The sequence below is a fragment of the Pseudophryne corroboree genome, chromosome 12 (assembly GCF_028390025.1).
Source record: "Pseudophryne corroboree isolate aPseCor3 chromosome 12, aPseCor3.hap2, whole genome shotgun sequence".
NCBI lineage: Eukaryota > Metazoa > Chordata > Amphibia > Anura > Myobatrachidae > Pseudophryne > Pseudophryne corroboree.
Genome location: NC_086455.1, coordinates 173517091 through 173543707, shown reverse-complemented (window position 1 = coordinate 173543707; position 26617 = coordinate 173517091). Strand labels below are relative to the sequence as shown.

General features: G+C 47.2%; 1 protein-coding gene across 5 annotated transcripts in view; it reads right to left on the bottom strand.

Moving 5' to 3' along the window:
• Window positions 1-26617, bottom strand: part of NRDE2 (NRDE-2, necessary for RNA interference, domain containing) — a 96841-nt gene that overhangs the window by 47104 nt on the left and 23120 nt on the right. For 3 of the 5 annotated variants that reach the window (XM_063948607.1, XM_063948603.1, XM_063948606.1), the window contains 4 exons: window positions 26366-26569; window positions 24303-24446; window positions 7519-7954; window positions 4802-5207 (listed from right to left, as the gene is read on the bottom strand). In XM_063948607.1, coding sequence (XP_063804677.1) covers window positions 4802-5207; window positions 7519-7954; window positions 24303-24446; window positions 26366-26569 — 1190 coding nt within the window. The remainder of the gene's footprint in view (window positions 1-4801; window positions 5208-7518; window positions 7955-24302; window positions 24447-26365; window positions 26570-26617) is intronic. The other 2 variants (XM_063948604.1, XM_063948605.1) reach the window with 2 other exon arrangements.

Below are 26617 nucleotides of genomic sequence, written 5' to 3'. Positions count from 1 at the left end.
TTGACAAACGTGTGAGCGCTTTATCCACCCTAGGGGGTGTTTCCCAACGTGACCTATCCTCTGGCGAGAAAGGGAACGCCATTAGTAACTTTTTAGAAATTAACAATTTTTTATCGGGGGAAGCCCACGCTTCTTCACACACTTCATTTAATTCTTCAGATGGGGGAAAAACTATTGGTAGTTTTTTCTCCCCAAACATAATACCCTTTTTTGAGGTACCTGGGTTTATATCAGAAATGTGTAATACCTCTTTCATTGCCTCAATCATGCAACGAATGACCCTAGTGGACATTAAATTAGACTCTTCGTCGTCGACACTGGTATCAGTATCCGTGTCGACATCTGTGTCTGCCATCTGAGGTAGTGGGCGCTTTAGAGCCCCTGATGGCCTTTGAGTCGTCTGGGCAGGCACGAGCTGAGAAGCCGGCTGTCCCGCATTTGGCATGTCGTCAAATTTTTTTATGTAAGGAGTCGACACTTGCACGTAATTCCTTCCATAAGTCCATCCACTCAGGTGTCTGCCCCGCAGGGGGTGACATCGCATTTATAGGCATCTGCTCTGCCTCCACATAAGCATCCTCATCAAACATGTCGACACAGCCGTACCGACACACTGCACACACACAGGGAATGCTCTGACAGAGGACAGGACCCCACAAAGCCCCTTGGGGAGACAGAGAGAGAGTATGCCAGCACACACCAGAGCGCTATATAATACAGGGACTAACTGAATTATATCCCCTTATAGCTGCTATAATTATTATACTGCGCCTAAATTTAGTGCCCCCCCTCTCTTTTTTACCCTTCTGTAGTGCAGACTGCAGGGGAGAGTCAGGGAGCTTCCTTCCAGCGGAGCTGTGAGGGAGAAATGGCGCCAGTGTGCTGAGGGAGATAGCTCCGCCCCTTTTTCGGCTGACTTTTCTCCCGCTTTTTTATGGATTCTGGCAGGGGTATTTATCAGATATATAGCCTCTGGGGCTATATATTGTGATTATTTTGCCAGCCAAGGTGTTTATATTGCCCTCAGGGCGCCCCCCCCCAGCGCCCTGCACCCATCAGTGACCGGAGTGTGGTGTACATGAGGAGCAATGGTGCACAGCTGCAGTGCTGTGCGCTACCTTGGTGAAGACTGAAGTCTTCTGCCGCCGATTTTCAGGACCATCTTCATGCTTCTGGCTCTGTAAGGGGGACGGCGGCGCGGCTCCGGGAACGAACACCAAGGACGGGTCCTGCGGTCGATCCCTCTGGAGCTAATGGTGTCCAGTAGCCTAAGAAGCCCAAGCTAGCTGCAAGCAGGTAGGTTCGCTTCTTCTCCCCTTAGTCCCTCGTTGCAGTGAGCCTGTTGCCAGCAGGTCTCACTGTAAAATAAAAAACCTAAAATATACTTTCTTTCTAGGAGCTCAGGAGAGCCCCTAGTGTGCATCCAGCTCAGCCGGGCACAAGATTCTAACTGAGGTCTGGAGGAGGGTCATAGAGGGAGGAGCCAGTGCACACCAGGTAGTCTAAAAGCTTTCTTTTAGTTGTGCCCAGTCTCCTGCGGAGCCGCTATTCCCCATGGTCCTTACGGAGTTCCCAGCATCCACTGGGACGTCAGAGAAATAAAGGATATCACACTGAAGATGATTAAAGACGATTACAGAAAATGCACAATACCAAGAACTATATTAAGAATAAAAGAATTGCACCTTTTTACTTATAAATAAACCATAAATTGTTACGTGTTATACACAACGGAGGCTGCAGGTGGCAGCACATCCCCATCTCAGCAGTAACATGGATTGGTTACATTAGTAAGTTACTGCGTGTGTATCCTTGTGCGCAGCTTCTGTGATCTATGATATGATGTGATCGAAGATATGATGTGATCTATGATATGATGTGATCTATGATATCATGTGATCTAAGATATGATGTGATCTATGATATCATGTGATCTAAGATATGATGTGATCTATGATATGATGTGATCTATGATATGATCTATGATATGATATGATCTATGATATGATATGATCTATGATATGATGTGATCTATGAAGTGATCTATGATATGATGTGATCTATGATATGATCTATGATATGATGTGATCTATGATATGATGTGATCTATGATATGATATGATCTATGATATGATGTGATCTATGATATGATGTGATCTATGATATGATGTGATCTATGATATGATGTGATCTATGATATGATGTGATCTGTGAAGTGATCTATGATATGATGTGATCTATGATATGATGTGATCTATGATATGAAGTGATCTATGATATGATGTGATCTATGATATGATGTGATCTATGATATGATGTGATGTGATCTATGATATGATGTGATCTATGATATGATGTGATCTATGATATGATGTGATCTATGATATGATATGATGTGATCTATGATATGATGTGATCTATGATATGATGTGATCTATGATAAGATCTATGCTATGAAGTGATCTATGATATGATGTGATCTATGATATGATGTGATCTATGATATGATGTGATCTATGATATGATCTATGATATGATCTATGATATGATGTGATCTATGATATGATGTGATCTATGATATGATGTGATCTATGATATGATGTGATCTATGATATGATGTGATCTATGATATGATCTATGATATGATCTATGATATGATGTGATCTATGATATGATGTGATCTATGATATGATGTGATCTGTGAAGTGATCTATGATATGATGTGATCTATGATATGATGTGATCTATGATATGATCTATGATATGAAGTGATCTATGATATGATGTGATCTATGATATGATGTGATCTATGATATGATGTGATCTATGATATGATGTGATGTGATCTATGATATGATGTGATCTATGATATGATGTGATCTATGATATGATGTGATCTATGATATGATATGATGTGATCTATGATATGATGTGATCTATGATAAGATCTATGCTATGAAGTGATCTATGATATGATGTGATCTATGATATGATGTGATCTATGATATGATGTGATCTATGATATGATGTGATCTATGATATGATGTGATCTATGATATGATCTATGATATGATGTGATCTATGATATGATGTGATCTATGATATGATGTGATCTATGATATGATGTGATCTGTGAAGTGATCTATGATATGATGTGATCTATGATATGATGTGATCTATGATATGATCTATGATATGAAGTAATCTATGATATGAAGTGATCTATGATATGATGTGATCTATGATATGATGTGATCTATGATATGATGTGATCTGTGAAGTGATCTATGATATGATGTGATCTATGATATGATGTGATCTATGATATGATCTATGATATGATGTGATCTATGATATGATATGATCTATGACATGATGTGATCTATGATATGATGTGATCTATGATATGATGTGATCTATGATATGATGTGATCTATGATATGATGTGATCTATGATATGATGTGATCTATGATATGATGTGATCTATGATAAGATCTATGCTATGAAGTGATCTATGATATGATGTGATCTATGATATGATCTATGATATGAAGTGATCTATGATATGATGTGATCTATGATATGATGTGATCTATGATATGAGATATATGATATGATGTGATCTATGATATGATCTATGATATGAAGTGATCTATGATATGATGTCATCTGTGATATGAGATATATGATATGATGTGATCTATGATATGATCTATGATATGAAGTGATCTATGATATGATGTGATCTATGATATGATCTATGATATGAAGTGATCTATGATATGATGTGATCTATGATATGATGTGATCTATGATATGATGTGATCTATGATATGATGTGATCTATGATAAGATCTATGCTATGAAGTGATCTATGATATGATGTGATCTATGATATGATGTGATCTATGATATGGTGTGATCTATGATATGATGTGATCTATGATGTGATCTATGATGTGATCTATGATATGTGATCTATGATGTGGTCTATGCTATGATGTGATCTATGATATGATATGATGTGATCTATGATATGATGTCATCTGTGATATGAGATATATGATATGATGTGATCTATGATATGATATGATGTGATCTATGATATGATGTCATCTATGATATGATATGATGTGATCTATGATATGATGTGATCTATGATATGATATGATGTGATCTATGATATGATATGATGTGATCTATGATATGATGTGATCTATGACATGATGTGATCTATGACATGCTGTGATCTATGACATGCTGTGATCTATGATATGATGTCATCTGTGATATGAGATATATGATATGATGTGATCTATGATATGATATGATGTGATCTATGATATGATGTCATCTATGATATGATATGATGTGATCTATGATATGATGTGATCTATGATATGATATGATGTGATCTATGATATGATATGATGTGATCTATGATATGATGTGATCTATGACATGATGTGATCTATGACATGCTGTGATCTATGACATGCTGTGATCTATGATATGATGTCATATATGTGTATATGTCGGTATAGATATGCCCGCGCCTCCAGCCGTTTCTGGTACTGTGCAGCTACAGGCAACTCCTGAGCAGAATACATTACACAGCAGCAACTATGGGGATCATAGGAACGCTTGTAAGGGCCACAACAACCTGCAGGCAATTCATTGTGATACCCTGCTAGAGGTGAGCCCCAACCTTTCATCACTTTATACAGAATACAGATGCATGGAGTGTACACAGCAATAGACGCTGCATTGCTACATAGGTGACAGCGATGCCACACTCACCGTACATGCAGCGATCGGTGCCCGGCATAGCCGGGTGAGAGAGCATGCTGCCATCTTGGACCGCAGACAGGGTGCTCAGGCACTTGCCGAAGATGCCATTCACTTTGGACACGGAGAAGGTGCTGAACTGGCCCAGGGAGAACTGCAGGTATTTCTGCCACAGCTGCGGGTCATTGGGGTGTAAGAAGATCAGCTTCTGCCACTCCTTCAGCAGGGCGGCGCTCTCCCAGAACTCCGCGCACAGCTTCAGCCGAGCCAGCTTCAGCTCCGTGCTGGCCGGATTACTCTCGATGGCTCGTTCCAGAATGGACAACTTCTTCTCCAGAACCAACTTGGGCGACACACGATGGCCGTCAGCCTCGCCCTCGCTGGCCGAATACATGCTGGGCTGATTGCTCAGCTCATCCTTCAGAGACAGAAGGAACCAGACGTATCATCAATATAATCTACGAGGCACTCTCACTGTGTATTATATATTATATACCATCTATCGCTCTTCCTTCACTATTCTAAATTATAATCACTGTATTATATACTGTATAATGTCCTGCCATACGTGTGATCACAAAATACATCAGGGATGCACAATCTCAGCTCTGATATATCATACAGGAAAGCGTATTGCTCAGCAGCCATCTGGCTTGGTAGAGGGCTGGAAATGACATTATTATAATTATTAGCAATTATTAATTTATCCAGTTCCACTAAGATCTGCAGCTCCGTAAAGAGACGTAATACAAACAGGGCAAACAGAGTAACAGAATGAATGTGATGGCACAGTTATAATGTGTGTGAATAAATATAAGCTTAGTATGTAACGTAAAAGAGAGGTATGTAACAAGAGGCTGGAGGGAACGCTTTGTGATACTGTGAGTACTGGGAAGGTTGGGAGGCAGAGATCCGATGAGTTAGGGTGAATTGGGGAGTTTTGAGGGAGCGTGGGGAAGTAATGGAGGCTGGGGCAGAATGCGGTACAGAGAGGGAGGGTGTTCCATAGGTGAGGGGCAGCGCAGGAGAAGTCTTGGAGGCAGCAGTGAGAGGTAGTGTAGTAATTGGTCACCGGCTGAGCAGCCAGTGTAGAGGGAAGGGAGGTGACAGATGTAGGTGGGAGAGTGTTCCATAGGTGAGGGGCAGCACAGGAGAAGTCTTGGAGGCAGCAGTGAGAGGTAGTGTAGTAATTGGTCACCGGCTGAGCAGCCAGTGTAGAGGGAAAGGAGGTGACAGATGTAGGAGGGAGAGTGTTCCATAGGTGAGGGGCAGCACAGGAGAAGTCTTGGAGGCAGCAGTGAGAGGTAGTGTAGTAATTGGTCACCGGCTGAGCAGCCAGTGTAGAGGGAAAGGAGGTGACAGATGTAGGAGGGAGAGTGTTCCATAGGTGAGGGGCAGCACAGGAGAAGTCTTGGAGGCAGCAGTGAGAGGTAGTGTAGTCATTGGTCACCGGCTGAGCAGCCAGTGTAGAGGGAAAGGAGGTGACAGATGTAGGAGGGAGAGTGTTCCATAGGTGAGGGGCAGTGCAGGAGAAGTCTTGGAGGCAGCAGTGAGAGGTAGTGTAGTAATTGGTCACCGGCTGAGCAGCCAGTGTAGAGGGAAAGGAGGTGACAGATGTAGGAGGGAGAGTGTTCCATAGGTGAGGGGCAGCGCAGGAGAAGTCTTGGAGGCAGCAGTGAGAGGTAGTGTAGTCATTGGTCACCGGCTGAGCAGCCAGTGTAGAGGGAAAGGAGGTGACAGATGTAGGAGGGAGAGTGTTCCATAGGTGAGGGGCAGCGCAGGAGAAGTCTTGGAGGCAGCAGTGAGAGGTAGTGCAGTAATTGGTCACCGGCTGAGCAGCCAGTGTAGAGGGAAGGGAGGTGACAGATGTAGGAGGGAGAGGAGAGGGTAAGAGCTATGGAGGTAAGGGTCCTGTGGGGTCAGGAAGCCAGTGGAGGGATTGTCAGACAGGGGAGTGTGACAGAAAGGTCAGCAGCAGCATTAAGGAGAGAGGTGGGTGAGGAGGAGAGCTAAGAGAGGATGGTTGCAATGCTGACATTAAGCTGATAGATAGCGACTGACCACACCAAAGTTATTACTATACAGATGGAAGCATGGGTGATCGCGGCTCTCATGTGAGGCTGGAGAAGACCTGCTGCACGGTTCCGGTATGAACGATAGATAGTGTCTAGTTAGACAGTCAATAGATAGACACCATATGTTAGACAGACATTAGGTCGACCGGGTCAAAAGGTCGACATGAAAACGGTCGACAGGTCAAAAGGTCGACAGGTCAAACGGTCGACAGGTCAAAAGGTCGACATGAAAATGGTCGACATGAAAAAGGTAGACACCATGTTTTTGCATTTTTGTGGTTTGTGTGGATAGTTTTGTCATCTGGGACCCCCAATTGTAGAAAGGCATATGCTCGACACAAGGTTTATAACCAACTCTATGCCGACATGGATAGAGAAAGTATGAAATAGTCCAAAAACATGTTACATAAAAAAAAAACATTTGTCTATCTTTTTCATGTCGACCATTTTCATGTCGACCTTTTGACCTGTCGACCTTTTGACCCTGTCGACCTAATGTCTGTCTAATATATGGTGTCTATCTATTGACTGTCTAACTAGACACTATCTATCTATCAAGCGGATAGGCTGCTGCACTGGGCTCCGCAGAAAACACCCAGCCCCAAAACACAAAAGCACAATACATGAAAAGTGGAGGACGAGTTACTACGGCACCTGAAAAGAGACGAACTCCATCCATGTTGTGATGTCTGCTGGATTTTCTCGTATCCTCCGGTTATAGTCCTCCACCTTCCCCAGCACCTCAGTGTCTCTGGGCGCAATAACCGGGAGCTTGTTCTCCGGGCCGCCTCTCCCTTGTAGCCACATGGTGGTACCGGCATCATAGACTCCCAGAGGATTTACCCAGCTGGTGGGCACGGCACAGGAGACATCTGCATCCTTCACTGGAATAAAGCTAGCTGCGCCAGGCTCCGCACTGTCCTTGGTGCAGGACACTGGGTCCGCCTTGCTCCGTAGCCCCCGCAGAGCATTCTTGCTGTAATAACGCTCAGTTCTCTTTGGAGGCGGCTTCTTGCCATGCATGTCCTCCCAGATGATCTGCTGCTTCTTCTGGTCTATACCCAGACAGGAATGCCCTCTCCGCCTATATCTGTGTACAGGATGCATAAGGAGAGCATTAATTGGCCAGACCTGGCTCCCAAAGCTTTATTATGTTATCTACTTTGGAGGGAAGGTAAAACGCTCATAGCTGGTCAGGTCTGAATATGCTGCATTAAGCGTTCTTATATGTGCCACAGAGAGGAGTTATTTCCTTACACACCAAAGTATCACTAAAGGAGACTCATAGCACTGGAGAAGACTGCAGAGATCCATCGCTAATTGCTGCCCAGTATATGTTACACTATAGTTTCCATTATTATTTATATTCTGCTAAACACTCACCTGCAACATAAAAACCCAGGACACGAGGGAAGAACGCCCAGGACGTGAGGGAAGAACGCCCAGGACGTGAGGGAAGAACGCCCAGGACGTGAGGGAAGAACGCCCAGGACGTGAGGGAAGAACGCCCAGGACGTGAGGGAAGAATGCCCAGGACGTGAGGGAAGAACGCCCAGGACGTGAGGGAAGAACGCCCAGGACGTGAGGGAAGAAAGCCCAGGACGTGAGGGAAGAAAGCCCATGATACATGACATTAGGGAAGAAAGCACAGTACATGAGGGAAGAAAGCACAGGACATGAGGGAAGAAAGCCCAGGACATGAGGGAAGAAAGCCCAGGACATGAGGGAAGAAAACACATGATACATGACATGAGGGAAGAAAGCACTAGACATGAGGGAAGAAAGCACTAGACATGAGGGAAGAAAGCACTAGACGTGAGGGAAGAAAGCACTAGACGTGAGGGAAGAAAGCCCAGGACGTGAGGGAAGAAAGCACATGATACATGACATTAGGGAAGAAAGCCCAGGACATGAGGGAAGAAAGCCCAGGACATGAGGGAAGAAAGCCCAGGACATGAGGGAAGAAAACACATGATACATGACATGAGGGAAGAAAGCACAGGACATGAGGGAAGAAAGCACAGGACATGAGAGAAGAAAGCACAGGACATGAGGAGGAAAGAAAGCACAGGACATGAGGGAAGAAAGCACAGGACATGAGGGAAGAAATCACAGGACATGAGGGAAGAAAGCACAGGACATGAGGGAAGAAAGCACTAGACATGAGGGAAGAAAGCACTAGACATGAGGGAAGAAAGCCCAGGACGTGAGGGAAGAAAGCCCAGGACGTGAGGGAAGAAAGCCCAGGACGTGAGGGAAGAAAGCACATGATACATGACATGAGGGAAGAAAGCCCAGGACATGAGGGAAGAAAGCCCAGGACATGAGGGAAGAAAGCCCAGGACATGAGGGAAGAAAACACATGATACAGGACATGAGGGAAGAAAGCACAGGACATGAGGGAAGAAAGCACAGGACATGAGGGAAGAAAGCACAGGACATGAGGGAAGAAAGCACAGGACATGAGGGAAGAAAGCACAGGACATGAAGAGGAAAGAAAGCACTAGACATGAGGGAAGAAAGCACAGGACGTGAGGGAAGAAAGCACATGATACATGACATGAGGGAAGAAAGCCCAGGACATGAGGGAAGAAAGCCCAGGACATGAGGGAAGAAAGCCCAGGACATGAGGGAAGAAAGCCCAGGACATGAGGGAAGAAAGCCCAGGACATGAGGGAAGAAAGCCCAGGACATGAGGGAAGAAAGCCCAGGACATGAGGGAAGAAAGCCCAGGACATGAGGGAAGAAAGCCCAGGACATGAGGGAAGAAAGCCCATGATACAGGACATGAGGGAAGAAAGCACAGGACATGAGGGAAGAAAGCACAGGACATGAGGGAAGAAAGCACAGGACATGAGGGAAGAAAGCCCAGGACATGAGGGAAGAAAACACATGATACATGACATGAGGGAAGAAAGCACTAGACATGAGGGAAGAAAGCACTAGACATGAGGGAAGAAAGCACTAGACGTGAGGGAAGAAAGCACTAGACGTGAGGGAAGAAAGCACTAGACGTGAGGGAAGAAAGCCCAGGACGTGAGGGAAGAAAGCACATGATACATGACATTAGGGAAGAAAGCCCAGGACATGAGGGAAGAAAGCCCAGGACATGAGGGAAGAAAGCCCAGGACATGAGGGAAGAAAACACATGATACATGACATGAGGGAAGAAAGCACAGGACATGAGGGAAGAAAGCACAGGACATGAGAGAAGAAAGCACAGGACATGAGGAGGAAAGAAAGCACAGGACATGAGGGAAGAAAGCACAGGACATGAGGGAAGAAATCACAGGACATGAGGGAAGAAAGCACAGGACATGAGGGAAGAAAGCACTAGACATGAGGGAAGAAAGCACTAGACATGAGGGAAGAAAGCACTAGACATGAGGGAAGAAAGCCCAGGACGTGAGGGAAGAAAGCCCAGGACGTGAGGGAAGAAAGCACATGATACATGACATGAGGGAAGAAAGCCCAGGACATGAGGGAAGAAAGCCCAGGACATGAGGGAAGAAAGCCCAGGACATGAGGGAAGAAAGCCCAGGACATGAGGGAAGAAAACACATGATACAGGCCATGAGGGAAGAAAGCACAGGACATGAGGGAAGAAAGCACAGGACATGAGGGAAGAAAGCACAGGACATGAGGGAAGAAAGCACAGTACATGAAGAGGAAAGAAAGCACTAGACATGAGGGAAGAAAGCACAGGACGTGAGGGAAGAAAGCACATGATACATGACATGAGGGAAGAAAGCCCAGGACATGAGGGAAGAAAGCCCAGGACATGAGGGAAGAAAGCCCAGGACATGAGGGAAGAAAGCCCAGGACATGAGGGAAGAAAGCCCAGGACATGAGGGAAGAAAGCCCAGGACATGAGGGAAGAAAGCCCATGATACAGGACATGAGGGAAGAAAGCACAGGACATGAGGGAAGAAAGCACAGGACATGAGGGAAGAAAGCACAGGACATGAGGGAAGAAAGCCCAGGACATGAGGGAAGAAAACACATGATACATGACATGAGGGAAGAAAGCACTAGACATGAGGGAAGAAAGCACTAGACATGAGGGAAGAAAGCACTAGACGTGAGGGAAGAAAGCACTAGACGTGAGGGAAGAAAGCACTAGACGTGAGGGAAGAAAGCACTAGACGTGAGGGAAGAAAGCCCAGGACGTGAGGGAAGAAAGCACATGATACATGACATTAGGGAAGAAAGCCCAGGACATGAGGGAAGAAAGCCCAGGACATGAGGGAAGAAAGCCCAGGACATGAGGGAAGAAAACACATGATACATGACATGAGGGAAGAAAGCACAGGACATGAGGGAAGAAAGCACAGGACATGAGAGAAGAAAGCACAGGACATGAGGAGGAAAGAAAGCACAGGACATGAGGGAAGAAAGCACAGGACATGAGGGAAGAAATCACAGGACATGAGGGAAGAAAGCACAGGACATGAGGGAAGAAAGCACTAGACATGAGGGAAGAAAGCACTAGACATGAGGGAAGAAAGCCCAGGACGTGAGGGAAGAAAGCCCAGGACGTGAGGGAAGAAAGCCCAGGACGTGAGGGAAGAAAGCACATGATACATGACATGAGGGAAGAAAGCCCAGGACATGAGGGAAGAAAGCCCAGGACATGAGGGAAGAAAGCCCAGGACATGAGGGAAGAAAACACATGATACAGGACATGAGGGAAGAAAGCACAGGACATGAGGGAAGAAAGCACAGGACATGAGGGAAGAAAGCACAGGACATGAGGGAAGAAAGCACAGGACATGAGAGAAGAAAGCACAGGACATGAAGAGGAAAGAAAGCACTAGACATGAGGGAAGAAAGCACTAGACGTGAGGGAAGAAAGCCCAGGACGTGAGGGAAGAAAGCACATGATACATGACATGAGGGAAGAAAGCCCAGGACATGAGGGAAGAAAGCCCAGGACATGAGGGAAGAAAGCCCAGGACATGAGGGAAGAAAGCACAGGACATGAGGGAAGAAAGCACAGGACATGAGAGAAGAAAGCACAGGACATGAAGAGGAAAGAAAGCACAGGACATGAGGGAAGAAAGCACTAGACATGAGGGAAGAAAGCCCAGGACGTGAGGGAAGAAAGCCCAGGACGTGAGGGAAGAAAGCCCAGTACGTGAGGGAAGAAAGCACATGATACATGACATTAGGGAAGAAAGCCCAGGACATGAGGGAAGAAAGCCCAGGACATGAGGGAAGAAAGCCCAGGACATGAGGGAAGAAAGCCCAGGACATGAGGGAAGAAAGCCCAGGACATGAGGGAAGAAAGCACAGGACATGAGGGAAGAAAGCCCAGGACATGAGGGAAGAAAGCCCAGGACATGAGGGAAGAAAGCACAGGACATGAGGGAAGAAAGCCCAGGACATGAGGGAAGAAAACACATGATACATGACATGAGGGAAGAAAGCACAGGACATGAGGGAAGAAAGCACTAGACATGAGGGAAGAAAGCACTAGACATGAGGGAAGAAAGCACTAGACATGAGGGAAGAAAGCACTAGACATGAGGGAAGAAAGCCCAGGACGTGAGGGAAGAAAGCCCAGGACGTGAGGGAGGAAAGCCCAGGACGTGAGGGAAGAAAGCACATGATACATGACATTAGGGAAGAAAGCCCAGGACATGAGGGAAGAAAGCCCAGGACATGAGGGAAGAAAGCCCAGGACATGAGGGAAGAAAACACATGATACATGACATGAGGGAAGAAAGCACAGGACATGAGAGAAGAAAGCACAGGACATGAGGAGGAAAGAAAGCACAGGACATGAGGAGGAAAGAAAGCACAGGACATGAGGGAAGAAAGCACAGGACATGAGGGAAGAAAGCACAGGACATGAGGAGGAAAGAAAGCACAGGACATGAGGAGGAAAGAAAGCACAGGACATGAGGAGGAAAGAAAGCACAGGACATGAGGAGGAAAGAAAGCACAGGACATGAGGAGGAAAGAAAGCACAGGACATGAGGAGGAAAGAAAGCACAGGACATGAGGAGGAAAGAAAGCACAGGACATGAGGAGGAAAGAAAGCACAGGACATGAGGAGGAAAGAAAGCACAGGACATGAGGAGGAAAGAAAGCACAGGACATGAGGAAGAAAGAAAGCACAGGACATGAGGAAGAAAGAAAGCACAGGACATGAGGAGGAGGGAAAGCACAGGACATGAGGAAAGAAAGCACAGGACATGAGGGAAGAAAGCCCAGGACATGAGGGAAGAAAGCCCAGGACATGAGGGAAGAAAGCCCAGGACATGAGGGAAGAAAGCCCATGATACAGGACATGAGGGAAGAAAGCACAGGACATGAGGGAAGAAAGCACAGGACATGAGGGAAGAAAGCACAGGACATGAGGGAAGAAAGCCCAGGACATGAGGGAAGAAAACACATGATACATGACATGAGGGAAGAAAGCACTAGACATGAGGGAAGAAAGCACTAGACATGAGGGAAGAAAGCACTAGACGTGAGGGAAGAAAGCACTAGACGTGAGGGAAGAAAGCACTAGACGTGAGGGAAGAAAGCCCAGGACGTGAGGGAAGAAAGCACATGATACATGACATTAGGGAAGAAAGCCCAGGACATGAGGGAAGAAAGCCCAGGACATGAGGGAAGAAAGCCCAGGACATGAGGGAAGAAAACACATGATACATGACATGAGGGAAGAAAGCACAGGACATGAGGGAAGAAAGCACAGGACATGAGAGAAGAAAGCACAGGACATGAGGAGGAAAGAAAGCACAGGACATGAGGGAAGAAAGCACAGGACATGAGGGAAGAAATCACAGGACATGAGGGAAGAAAGCACAGGACATGAGGGAAGAAAGCACTAGACATGAGGGAAGAAAGCACTAGACATGAGGGAAGAAAGCCCAGGACGTGAGGGAAGAAAGCCCAGGACGTGAGGGAAGAAAGCCCAGGACGTGAGGGAAGAAAGCACATGATACATGACATGAGGGAAGAAAGCCCAGGACATGAGGGAAGAAAGCCCAGGACATGAGGGAAGAAAGCCCAGGACATGAGGGAAGAAAACACATGATACAGGACATGAGGGAAGAAAGCACAGGACATGAGGGAAGAAAGCACAGGACATGAGGGAAGAAAGCACAGGACATGAGGGAAGAAAGCACAGGACATGAGAGAAGAAAGCACAGGACATGAAGAGGAAAGAAAGCACTAGACATGAGGGAAGAAAGCACTAGACGTGAGGGAAGAAAGCCCAGGACGTGAGGGAAGAAAGCACATGATACATGACATGAGGGAAGAAAGCCCAGGACATGAGGGAAGAAAGCCCAGGACATGAGGGAAGAAAGCCCAGGACATGAGGGAAGAAAGCCCAGGACATGAGGGAAGAAAGCCCAGGACATGAGGGAAGAAAGCCCATGATACAGGACATGAGGGAAGAAAGCACAGGACATGAGGGAAGAAAGCACAGGACATGAGGGAAGAAAGCACAGGACATGAGGGAAGAAAGCACAGGACATGAGAGAAGAAAGCACAGGACATGAAGAGGAAAGAAAGCACAGGACATGAGGGAAGAAAGCACTAGACATGAGGGAAGAAAGCCCAGGACGTGAGGGAAGAAAGCCCAGGACGTGAGGGAAGAAAGCCCAGTACGTGAGGGAAGAAAGCACATGATACATGACATTAGGGAAGAAAGCCCAGGACATGAGGGAAGAAAGCCCAGGACATGAGGGAAGAAAGCCCAGGACATGAGGGAAGAAAGCCCAGGACATGAGGGAAGAAAGCCCAGGACATGAGGGAAGAAAGCACAGGACATGAGGGAAGAAAGCCCAGGACATGAGGGAAGAAAACACATGATACATGACATGAGGGAAGAAAGCACAGGACATGAGGGAAGAAAGCACTAGACATGAGGGAAGAAAGCACTAGACATGAGGGAAGAAAGCACTAGACATGAGGGAAGAAAGCCCAGGACGTGAGGGAAGAAAGCCCAGGACGTGAGGGAAGAAAGCCCAGGACGTGAGGGAAGAAAGCACATGATACATGACATTAGGGAAGAAAGCCCAGGACATGAGGGAAGAAAGCCCAGGACATGAGGGAAGAAAGCCCAGGACATGAGGGAAGAAAACACATGATACATGACATGAGGGAAGAAAGCACAGGACATGAGAGAAGAAAGCACAGGACATGAGGAGGAAAGAAAGCACAGGACATGAGGAGGAAAGAAAGCACAGGACATGAGGGAAGAAAGCACAGGACATGAGGAGGAAAGAAAGCACAGGACATGAGGAGGAAAGAAAGCACAGGACATGAGGAGGAAAGAAAGCACAGGACATGAGGAGGAAAGAAAGCACAGGACATGAGGAGGAAAGAAAGCACAGGACATGAGGAGGAAAGAAAGCACAGGACATGAGGAGGAAAGAAAGCACAGGACATGAGGAGGAAAGAAAGCACAGGACATGAGGAGGAAAGAAAGCACAGGACATGAGGAGGAAAGAAAGCACAGGACATGAGGAGGAAAGAAAGCACAGGACATGAGGAAGAAAGAAAGCACAGGACATGAGGAAGAAAGAAAGCACAGGACATGAGGAGGAGGGAAAGCACAGGACATGAGGAAAGAAAGCACAGGACATGAGGGAAGAAAGCACAGGACATGAGAGAAGAAAGCACAGGACATGAGAGTAGAAAGCACATGATACATGACATTAGGGAAGAAAGCAAAGGACATGAGGGAAGAAAACACATAAAACACATGATACATGACATTAGGGAAGAAAACACATGACATTGGTGGACTATACAAGAACAGGGCAATGTCTGATCTGCTGCTATTACAGATTCTGTGCCCCTTTAAGAAACGGCCAATCTAATAGCACAGAAACCGAGACAGAAAGCAGGAGAGTCATAATGAAATCAATCAAAGGAGGTCGGTGACTTAATTACAGCCTGTGATGATCAAAGCCCAGCTGCTGGCATCATAAATCTAATAATATGAGCGGAGGTTTATCACGTTTACGTGCGATCTGCTGATGGTGAGAGGAAGATTAAAGAGCGCAGCGGTCACCGCCTGTGAGGCAGATTAGCGGAAAACAAACGTAATTCCCGACTGTGTTGTAGCTCTGCCCAATTTTAATCAAATTTGCAGGAAGGTATAAATTTTATTTATTTATTATTTATTAGCAGTTTCTTATATAGCGCAGCATATTCCGTTGCGCTTTACAATTAGAACAACAGTTATAGAACAAAACTGGGCAAAGACAGACAGAGGTAGGAAGGCCCTGCTCGCAAGCTTACAATCTAGAGGGAAATAGGCATTGATACACAAGGATAGATGCTACCTGTTACATAATGTTTCCCCAGATTGCTAGGTTCTTAGTGGGTTGTATGATATGATCATCCAGCAATGTTGGAAGACAAAATGTGAGGTTATGGAGACTGTACAGAGGGAATGTAACTGGATAGGGAAGCATTGAAGGTTATGTGTGTGGGTCAGGAATTTGGTAGGCTTGTCTGAAGAGATGAGTTTTCAGGGAACGTTTAAAGGTTTGGAGACTAGTGGAGAGTCTTATTGTGCGTGGGAGGGCATTCCACAGAGTGGGTGAAGCCCGGGTAAAGTCCTGTATGTCACGATCCGGGTATCTTGACGCCATTACTTGCCTTTTAGATGCCTCCTGAAGCTGGCTCAGCGTTCCAGGGCCGGATCTCATCTGTGTTGCTGATGTCCACACTCTGCATGTCCCTCCTGTCACTCTGGGACGCTGTCACAGCGGCGCCATGTTTGAATCTAGTGTGGCGTCTCCTGTCCTCCGCGGCCTCCGCCGCCGCTCCTGTGTTCCAGTTTGCAGGTTGTCAGAGTGGTGCCCCATGCCTGCCGCGGCCTCCGCTGTCATCCATGTGTCTCAGTGTGCAGTTGTCAGTTTGGCGTCTCCTGTCCTCCGCGGCCGGCGCCGCCATTGCTGCTATGTTTCCACATGGTTTTCCAAACCAACTTTCCCTCCAGTACTAACATGGGCGCAGCCATGTTTGTTCCAGTCACATGTTCAATCTCCACCAATCCGCTGCACTGTGAATCTGCATGATTGGCCAGCCAATGCCTGCCCTGCAGCAGGTATAAGTATCCTGTGCCTGAACCAGGAAATGGTCAGTGCTTTGAATGTCAAACCTAGTTCCAGTCTCTATCTCCTGTGGTTGTTTCTCCAGGTTCCAGCTCCCGTCTCCAGCATCCACTAAGAGACCCGCACCTGCCTTCCATCCTGCGGTGCAGCCTGACTCTGCAGTCCTCCGTGGCTATTCCAGCTTCCAGCTATTAACCCATCTGCTTCCAGCGGTCAGCTTCCAGCAGTATCCAGTTCCCTTAGAGTGCCGGTGTTGTTCCAGCGGATCCCTACTTATCAGCAGTATCCATAACCAACGGTAACCTCTTTTCAACTCTTCTGTTTCCACGCTCCCTAGCATCTTACAGCATCCACTCCGTATCTTCATCACCCGACTGGTTCCATCCAGCATCCACTCCGTGTCTTCATCACCTGGCTGGTTCCATCCAGCATCCACTCTCCACTCCGTGTCTTCATCACCTGGCTGGTTCCATCCAGCATCCACTCCGTGTCTTCATCACCTGGCTGATTCCATTCAGCATCCACTCCGTGCTCTACCACCTGGCTGGTTCCATCCAGTATCTACAACAGTCTGTTCAAGTTACCAACTTCATCTAATACTTCCACTGGCGTGTTCCTCTGCTATCTTCACTACTACAGCCAGGCCTGGTAAGGTTATTCCATCAAAGGACTTTAACATCTGTTCCTCAACCTACCAGTGCTCTGTGATACCTTCCATGGTTATAGTGATCCAGGAACTGTATTATTTGCCACTGCTTTTATCAACTGTGAATACTGTTGTTTCAACACGGAGTCTGTTAATAAAGCTTTTATTGACTTTTAACCTGGTTGTCATGGTCACACCTTCGGGTAATCCTTCTACACTTACATGTCCTTGGGTCTGATTAAACCTCCCAAGTTTAATTTCATTTCAGCCCCTACAACTGAGGCTTCCTCCTGTCATCCTAAACCCTCAGTTGTGACACTGTAATTTTGAGTGGGAACAGGTAATACATGTGGATGAGAGACGCAGATCTTGTGCAGAGCGGAGAGGTCGGGTAGGGAGATATTTTGAGATGAGTGAGGAGATGTATGATGGTGCAGTTTGGGTAATAGCCTTGTATGTAAGTAAAAGTATTTTATATTTTACACGGTAGAATACCGGTAACCAATGGAGGGACTGACAGAGCGGATCAGCAGACGAAGAACGTCTGGCGAAAAAGATTAGCTTCGCAGCTGCATTTAAAATGGATTGTAGTGGTGAGAGCCTATGTTTGGGAAGACCAGTAAGGAGACTATTACAATAATCAATGCGGGAGATGATGAGAGCATGGATCAGAGTTTTTGCAGTGTCTTGTGTAAGATAAGGGCGTATTATGGATATGTTTTTAAGGTGCATGTAACATGATTTAGAGACAGATTGAATGTGTGGAACAAACGACAGTTCAGAGTCAAGGATGACACCTAGGCAACGAGCTTGTGGGGTAGGGTGGATAGTTGCATTGTCAACAGTTATGGCAATATCAGGTTGGTAACTACTCTTAGCTGGTGGGAAAATAATTAATACTGTTTTGGAAATGTTGAGTTTGAGGTGGCGAGATGTCATCCAAGATGAAATGGCAGACAGGCATCCAGTGACACAAGCCAATACAGATGGTGATAAATCTGGGGAGGATAGGTAGATTTGAGTATCATCAGCGTACAAATGATACTGAAATCCGATGTGGTATAGATTGAGAAAAGCAGAGGACCTAAGACTGAGCCTTGCGGTACTCCAACTGATAGAGGTAGAGAAGAGGAGGTAGAATCAGAGAAGCGAACACTGAAAGAGCGATTAGATAGGTAGGATGAGAACCAAGTAAGGGCTGTGTCCTGAAGACCTAGGGACTCTAGTGTTTGTATGAGAAGAGAGTGGTCAACAGTGTCAAAAGCAGCAGAGAGATCTAGAAGAATAAGTAGTGAGTAATGGCCTTTTGATCTAGCAGTGACCAGATCATTCACTACTTTGGTCAGTGCCATCTCCGTGGAGTGTTGGGCACGAAAGCCTGACTGAAGTGGGTCCAGTAAGTTGTGGGAGTTAAGAAAGTGTGTAAGGAGAGTGTAGGCAAGTCTCTCAAGTAGCTTGGAGGGACTGGGTAGCTGAGAAATGGGACGGTAGTTAGAGAGTGTGTTTGGGTCAGAGTTGTGTTTTTTCAGAATGGGAGTAATCACTGCATGTTTAAACAGAGAGGGAAAGATACCAGTAGAGAGAGAGAGATTACAGATTTTAGTTAAGGTTGGGATAAGCACAGGAGACAAAGTTTTGCTGACCTGTGAGGGTATAGGATCAAGAGGAGAGGTAGAGTGGAGTAGGAGGATGAAAAGAGTGTTGATACTTCATCTTCACTTGTGGGACAAATGAAGAGAAAGTTCCAGAGGGTTCAGGTAGGGAATTGAGCAGGTCACTGGCTGAGTTAGAGCATACCATTTCATCTCGGATTTTATCAATCTTATCCTTGAAGTAGGAAGCAAGTTCTTGTGCACTGATAGTAGCTAGTGGGGGAGGTGAGGGAGGGTAAAGAAGTGATTTAAATGTATTAAAAAGTCGTTTGGGGTTGGTGGCATGATAAGAGATGAGAGATTGGAAATATGTTTGTTTGGCAGTGTCCAGGGCCTGACGATAGGAGTGGTAGGTAGTCTTATATGTGAGAAAGTCACTTGGATTCTGAGATTTCCGCCACGGACGTTCTACCTTACGTGACAGTTTTTGTAGGTGTCTTGTTGATTTAGAGTGGTTGGCATCTAAGCCTACGTGGAGTGTGATGGGCAGCTGGAGCCACTTCATCAAGGGCACTCTCTAGGGACTGGTGCAGGTGGGATACAGCAGTGTCAGGTGTGGTGAATGTAGAGATTGGTGAGAGATGTTGTTGCAGAGAAGTGGAAAGTTGTTGAAAATTTATATTGTTAGTATTTCTGCGGGTTAGAGGAGGCTTGCTTGGTATAAATGAGGCACTGGGTCCGGGCCAAGATATTCATGCTTGTTCTTTAATAAAGCTACCATGATATAAGCTGCATTTACGCCTAGCAAAAAGCCTCTCCCCCCCCCCCTACCCCCCGCCGCACACACCGCATCCACCCCCTCTCCCAGACCCGAGGCTGCAGAATCTTTCCCGGGCTTCTCTTCCAGCCGTGACAGTCAAAAGATATTGACGTTCTTCCATCTTCGATTGGTAAACAAAATGAATTTGCCCCAATACCCCAGGTGGAGGGGTCAGGGGGAGGGGTCAATTCCCTCCGCTGAGACTATCCGAAACTAATTTGAGCAAAACATTGAAGACTGCAGCCCACATCAAGGGACCGCAATATTCTGCAAGTCTCTAACCTAGTATATACAGTACAGCATGGGTCTTCAACCTATGACCCTCCAGCTGCTGTGGAACTACAGATCCCAGCATGCCTTGCCTCAGTTTTAGCGTGCATTAAAAGCAAAATGGTGGCAGGGCATGCTGGGATGTGTAGTTCCACAGCAGCTGGCGCGCCGCAGGTTGAAGGCCCATGATATACAGTATGCTCAGCACACCATTACATTGCGGTTATATGTACACACATCCCGGCTTGTGAGCCGCATACAACTAGGCCTTTTCTAGCCTTAATTGTAAGCTGCCATGATAGCGCTAGCGGACAGGTACTGCTGTGTGCTGGATATCATTATTCTATTGTTCTAGGTGTCATCTGTATACATACAGCACCAGTACACAGCGAGCGTCAGTACCCCTGCAGGACCCTCACCTGGCAATGTCTCCCCGGTATAAAGACTTGTACTCCCAGTCATCTGTATACATACAGCACCAGTACACAGCGAGCGTCAGTACCCCTGCAGCACCCTCACCTGGCAATGTCTCCCCGGTATAAAGACTTGTACTCCCAGTCATCTGTATGTATACAGCACCAGTACACAGCGAGCGTCAGTACCCCTGCAGCACCCTCACCTGGCAATGTCTCCCCGGTATAAAGACTTGTACTCCCAGTCATCTGTATACATACAGCACCAGTACACAGCGAGCGTCAGTACCCCTGCAGCACCCTCACCTGGCAATGTCTCCCCGGTATAAAGACTTGTACTCCCAGTCATCTGTATACATACAGCACCAGTACACAGCGAGCGTCAGTACCCCTGCAGGATCCTCACCTGGCAATGTCTCCCCGGTATAAAGACTTATACTCCCAGTCATCTGTATACATACAGCACCAGTACACAGCGAGCGTCAGTACCTCTGCAGGACCCTCACCTGGCAATGTCTCCCCGGTATAAAGACTTGTACTCCCAGTCATCTGTATACATACAGCACCAGTACACAGCGAGCGTCAGTACCCCTGCAGGATCCTCACCTGGCAATGTCTCCCCAGTATAAAGACTTGTACTCCCAGTCATCTGTATACATACAGCACCAGTACACAGCGAGCGTCAGTACCCCTGCAGGATCCTCACCTGGCAATGTCTCCCCGGTATAAAGACTTGTACTCCCAGTCATCTGTATACATACAGCACCAGTACACAGCGAGCGTCAGTACCCCTGCAGGACCCTCACCTGGCAATGTCTGCCCGGTATAAAGACTTGTACTCCCAGTCATCTGTATACATACAGCACCAGTACACAGCGAGCGTCAGTACCCCTGCAGGATCCTCACCTGGCAATGTCTCCCCGGTATAAAGACTTGTACTCCCAGTCATCTGTATACATACAGCACCAGTACACAGCGAGCGTCAGTACCCCTGCAGCACCCTCACCTGGCAATGTCTCCCCGGTATAAAGACTTGTACTCCCAGTCATCTGTATACATACAGCACCAGTACACAGCGAACGTCAGTACCCCTGCAGGACCCTCACCTGGCAATGTCTCCCCGGTATAAAGACTTGTACTCCCAGTCATCTGTATACATACAGCACCAGAACACAGCGAGCGTCAGTACCCCTGCAGGATCCTCACCTGGCAATGTCTCCCCGGTATAAAGACTTGTACTCCCAGTCATCTGTATACATACAGCACCAGTACACAGCGAGCGTCAGTACCCCTGCAGCACCCTCACCTGGCAATGTCTCCCCGGTATAAAGACTTGTACTCCCAGTCATCTGTATACATACAGCACCAGTACACAGCGAGCGTCAGTACCCCTGCAGGACCCTCACCTGGCAATGTCTCCCCGGTATAAAGACTTGTACTCCCAGTCATCTGTATACATACAGCACCAGTACACAGCGAGCGTCAGTACCCCTGCAGCACCCTCACCTGGCAATGTCTCCCCGGTATAAAGACTTGTACTCCCAGTCATCTGTATACATACAGCACTAGTACACAGCGAGCGTCAGTACCCCTGCAGCACCCTCACCTGGCAATGTCTCCCCGGTATAAAGACTTGTACTCCCAGTCATCTGTATACATACAGCACCAGTACACAGCGAGCGTCAGTACCCCTGCAGGACCCTCACCTGGCAATGTCTCCCCGGTATAAAGACTTGTACTCCCAGTCATCTGTATGTATACAGCACCAGTACACAGCGAGCGTCAGTACTCCTGCAGCACCCTCACCTGGCAATGTCTCCCCGGTATAAAGACTTGTACTCCCAGTCATCTGTATACATACAGCACCAGTACACAGCGAGCGTCAGTACCCCTGCAGGATCCTCACCTGGCAATGTCTCCCCAGTATAAAGACTTGTACTCCCAGTCATCTGTATACATACAGCACCAGTACACAGCGAGCGTCAGTACCCCTGCAGCACCCTCACCTGGCAATGTCTCCCCGGTATAAAGACTTGTACTCCCAGTCATCTGTATACATACAGCACCAGTACACAGCGAGCGTCAGTACCCCTGCAGGACCCTCACCTGGCAATGTCTCCCCGGTATAAAGACTTGTACTCCCAGTCATCTGTATACATACAGCACCAGTACACAGCGAGCGTCAGTACCCCTGCAGCACCCTCACCTGGCAATGTCTCCCCGGTATAAAGACTTGTACTCCCAGTCATCTGTATACATACAGCACCAGTGCACAGCGAGCGTCAGTACCCCTGCAGCACCCTCACCTGGCAATGTCTCCCCGGTATAAAGACTTGTACTCCTAGTCATCTGTATACATACAGCACCAGTACACAGCGAGCGTCAGTACCCCTGCAGCACCCTCACCTGGCAATGTCTCCCCGGTATAAAGACTTGTACTCCCAGTCATCTGTATACATACAGCACCAGTACACAGCGAGCGTCAGTACCCCTGCAGGACCCTCACCTGGCAATGTCTCCCCGGTATAAAGACTTGTACTCCCAGTCATCTGTATACATACAGCACCAGTACACAGCGAGCGTCAGTACCCCTGCAGGATCCTCACCTGGCAATGTCTCCCCGGTATAAAGACTTGTACTCCCAGTCATCTGTATACATACAGCACCAGTACACAGCGAGCGTCAGTACCCCTGCAGGACCCTCACCTGGCAATGTCTCCCCGGTATAAAGACTTGTACTCCCAGTCATCTGTATACATACAGCACCAGTACACAGCGAGCGTCAGTACCCCTGCAGGACCCTCACCTGGCAATGTCTCCCCGGTATAAAGACTTGTACTCCCAGTCATCTGTATACATACAGCACCAGTACACAGCGAGCGTCAGTACCCCTGCAGCACCCTCACCTGGCAATGTCTCCCCGGTATAAAGACTTGTACTCCCAGTCATCTGTATGTATACAGCACCAGTACACAGCGAGCGTCAGTACCCCTGCAGCACCCTCACCTGGCAATGTCTCCCCGGTATAAAGACTTGTACTCCCAGTCATCTGTATACATACAGCACCAGTACACAGCGAGCGTCAGTACTCCTGCAGCACCCTCACCTGGCAATGTCTCCCCGGTATAAAGACTTGTACTCCCAGTCATCTGTATACATACAGCACCAGTACACAGCGAGCGTCAGTACCCCTGCAGGACCCTCACCTGGCAATGTCTCCCCGGTATAAAGACTTGTACTCCCAGTCATCTGTATACATACAGCACCAGTACACAGCGAGCGTCAGTACCCCTGCAGCACCCTCACCTGGCAATGTCTCCCCGGTATAAAGACTTGTACTCCCAGTCATCTGTATACATACAGCACCAGTACACAGCGAGCGTCAGTACCCCTGCAGGACCCTCACCTGGCAATGTCTCCCCGGTATAAAGACTTGTACTCCCAGTCATCTGTATACATACAGCACCAGTACACAGCGAGCGTCAGTACCCCTGCAGGATCCTCACCTGGCAATGTCTCCCCGGTATAAAGACTTGTACTCCCAGTCATCTGTATACATACAGCACCAGTACACAGCGAGCGTCAGTACCCCTGCAGGACCCTCACCTGGCAATGTCTCCCCGGTATAAAGACTTGTACTCCCAGTTCGCAGGGTCAGCTTTCTTATCAACTCTGAAGGTCTCCTCTGCCACCGCCTGGGCTTCATCCAGCCAGAGGGACCGGCCAGCGTCCGACACCGGGACACCTCCGCTGCAAAGATAAGAGAATACGCCCGCTTTATAATGACCTGGTGAGAACTTCTATCAATGGTAACACAAATACAACCAAGTGCCTGTTCCATCGTGTCACCGTCTGCTCCGTAATAAAGAAACTTGTATGAAATAAATCAATAAAAAGGAGAGTTACGCTAGACTTACCTCTGTTAACTCTCTCTCTTCGAAGTCCATAGGGTCCACAGGGAGACAATAGGGTGTAGGTAGTGGTGAAGGTCCCCATTGTCTCCCTGTGGAGCCCTATGGAACCTGAATTTCTTAATGTTTGTGATAATATCTTGATTTAGAGACGATTCAGGCAATATACAACTCTCCAGCTGTTTTGGAATGAGGCTGGCAAGAAATGCTGGGACTTGTGGGTCTACAGCAGCAAGAGAGTCAGTGTCACTGGATTTCTCTACTCCCTGAAACCCTCCCTGGGTGTACACTATGCGATACATCGTTCATTATACTGGTGAATGATATACTGTGAATACATAGGCGGCTGTGTGTAACAACATCATTCACGGACACACCGTGCCGGCCCTGTGGCACAGCCGACGCCCATGCGTCTTGCAGATATACCTGTGCACCTGGCGATGTGTATGGCCGACCATGCGATAGGTCGGCAGCAGAAGCCACTGGACATGACATCACAAAGTGGGCGGGCAAATTCCACTGACTCTGCTGCCGGATGCATCGAGCAGCGGGACTGGTAAGTGTGCAAGTGCAAGATTGTTTATCCATACACCTTGCCAATCGCTACGTCAGTTGGGGGTTGGTCAGGTGTGTACCCAACCTCAATAATTAAGGCCACATTACTTGTGGTGTTAATTCTAACCTCTAATGCCGTGCAACAAAATAAAATTAAAAAAAGAAGAGGTTATAAGTCACAGGGGAGATCCGTGAGCAGGCACAGGTCACGCGTCTCTGGCGTGACCTCTAATATCTGTAATACGCGACTATGGCGGGTACATCGCGCTTTATAATACACAGGATTTCCTAATGAACACTCACCAGTTACACAAATCACTAACAGGCCCCAATACGCACACTGACAGCGCGTGGATATTATATATGTATACTGTGTCATTTACTCTGTGATCCCTGCTGGCGGTGTTACATTGCCTTCCTGAGAACCCAGTGTCAGATGCTGCTTGTACGGCTGGTTTATTGCGTTATCCCATATTTACCTGTATAACAGATCACAGTACAAGGCCAATTACACACAGAGTATACACAATATAGGGGGTAATTCCAAGTTGATCGCAGCAGGAATTTTGTTAGCAGGTGGGCAAAACCATGTGCACTGCAGGTGGGGCAGATATAACATGTGCAGAGAGAGTTAGATTTGGGTGGGTTATTTTGTTTCTGTGCAGGGTAAATACTGGCTGCTTTATTATTACACTGCAATTTAGATTGCAGATTGAACACACCACACCCAAATCTAACTCTCTCTGCACATGTTACATCTGCCTCCCCTGCAGTGCACATGGTTTTGCCCAACTGCTAAAACAATTCCTGCTGCGATCAACTCGGAATTAGGCCCATAATGTCAGCAGCTCTGAGACAATAGACCTTTTAAATAATTTATATTGTTTCTGTGCAGGGTAAATACTGGCTGCTTTATTCTTACACTGCAATTTAGATTTCAGTGTGAACACACCCCACCCAAATCTAAATCTCTCTGCACATGTTACATCTGCCCCCCGGCAGTGCACATGGTTTTGCCCAGTTGCTTGTTTTTATGCTTTCTTGCAAACATGAATCAGGCCTGAGGGTATATCGCAGCTGCAGCTGAACAGCCCCGGCCACTGCTACCAGCCCGCGGGAATGCGCACAGCTAAATGAATCCGCCCCATAAACTCTATTAGACAAGCAGCCATGACCAGTAACACTGGACACCTGAGGCATCACCTGGCGCACCTCGCTGTAATCTGCACCGGACACTTCTGTGCCTCTATGATATCAGAGTTGGAGTCGCTGTATTTATGGTCATCATCACACTTTCTCTTCCGCTTCTTCTTTTCCTTCTTTTTCTTTTTTTCTTTCTTTTTCTTGCTTTTGGCCCCTGGCTCGGGTTCAGCAGCAGTGGGCGGACGTCCCGGAGAGGAATCACTGCTATAGGGTGGAAAAGTACATTAGTAAATGGCATTTCAGGGCGGCTGC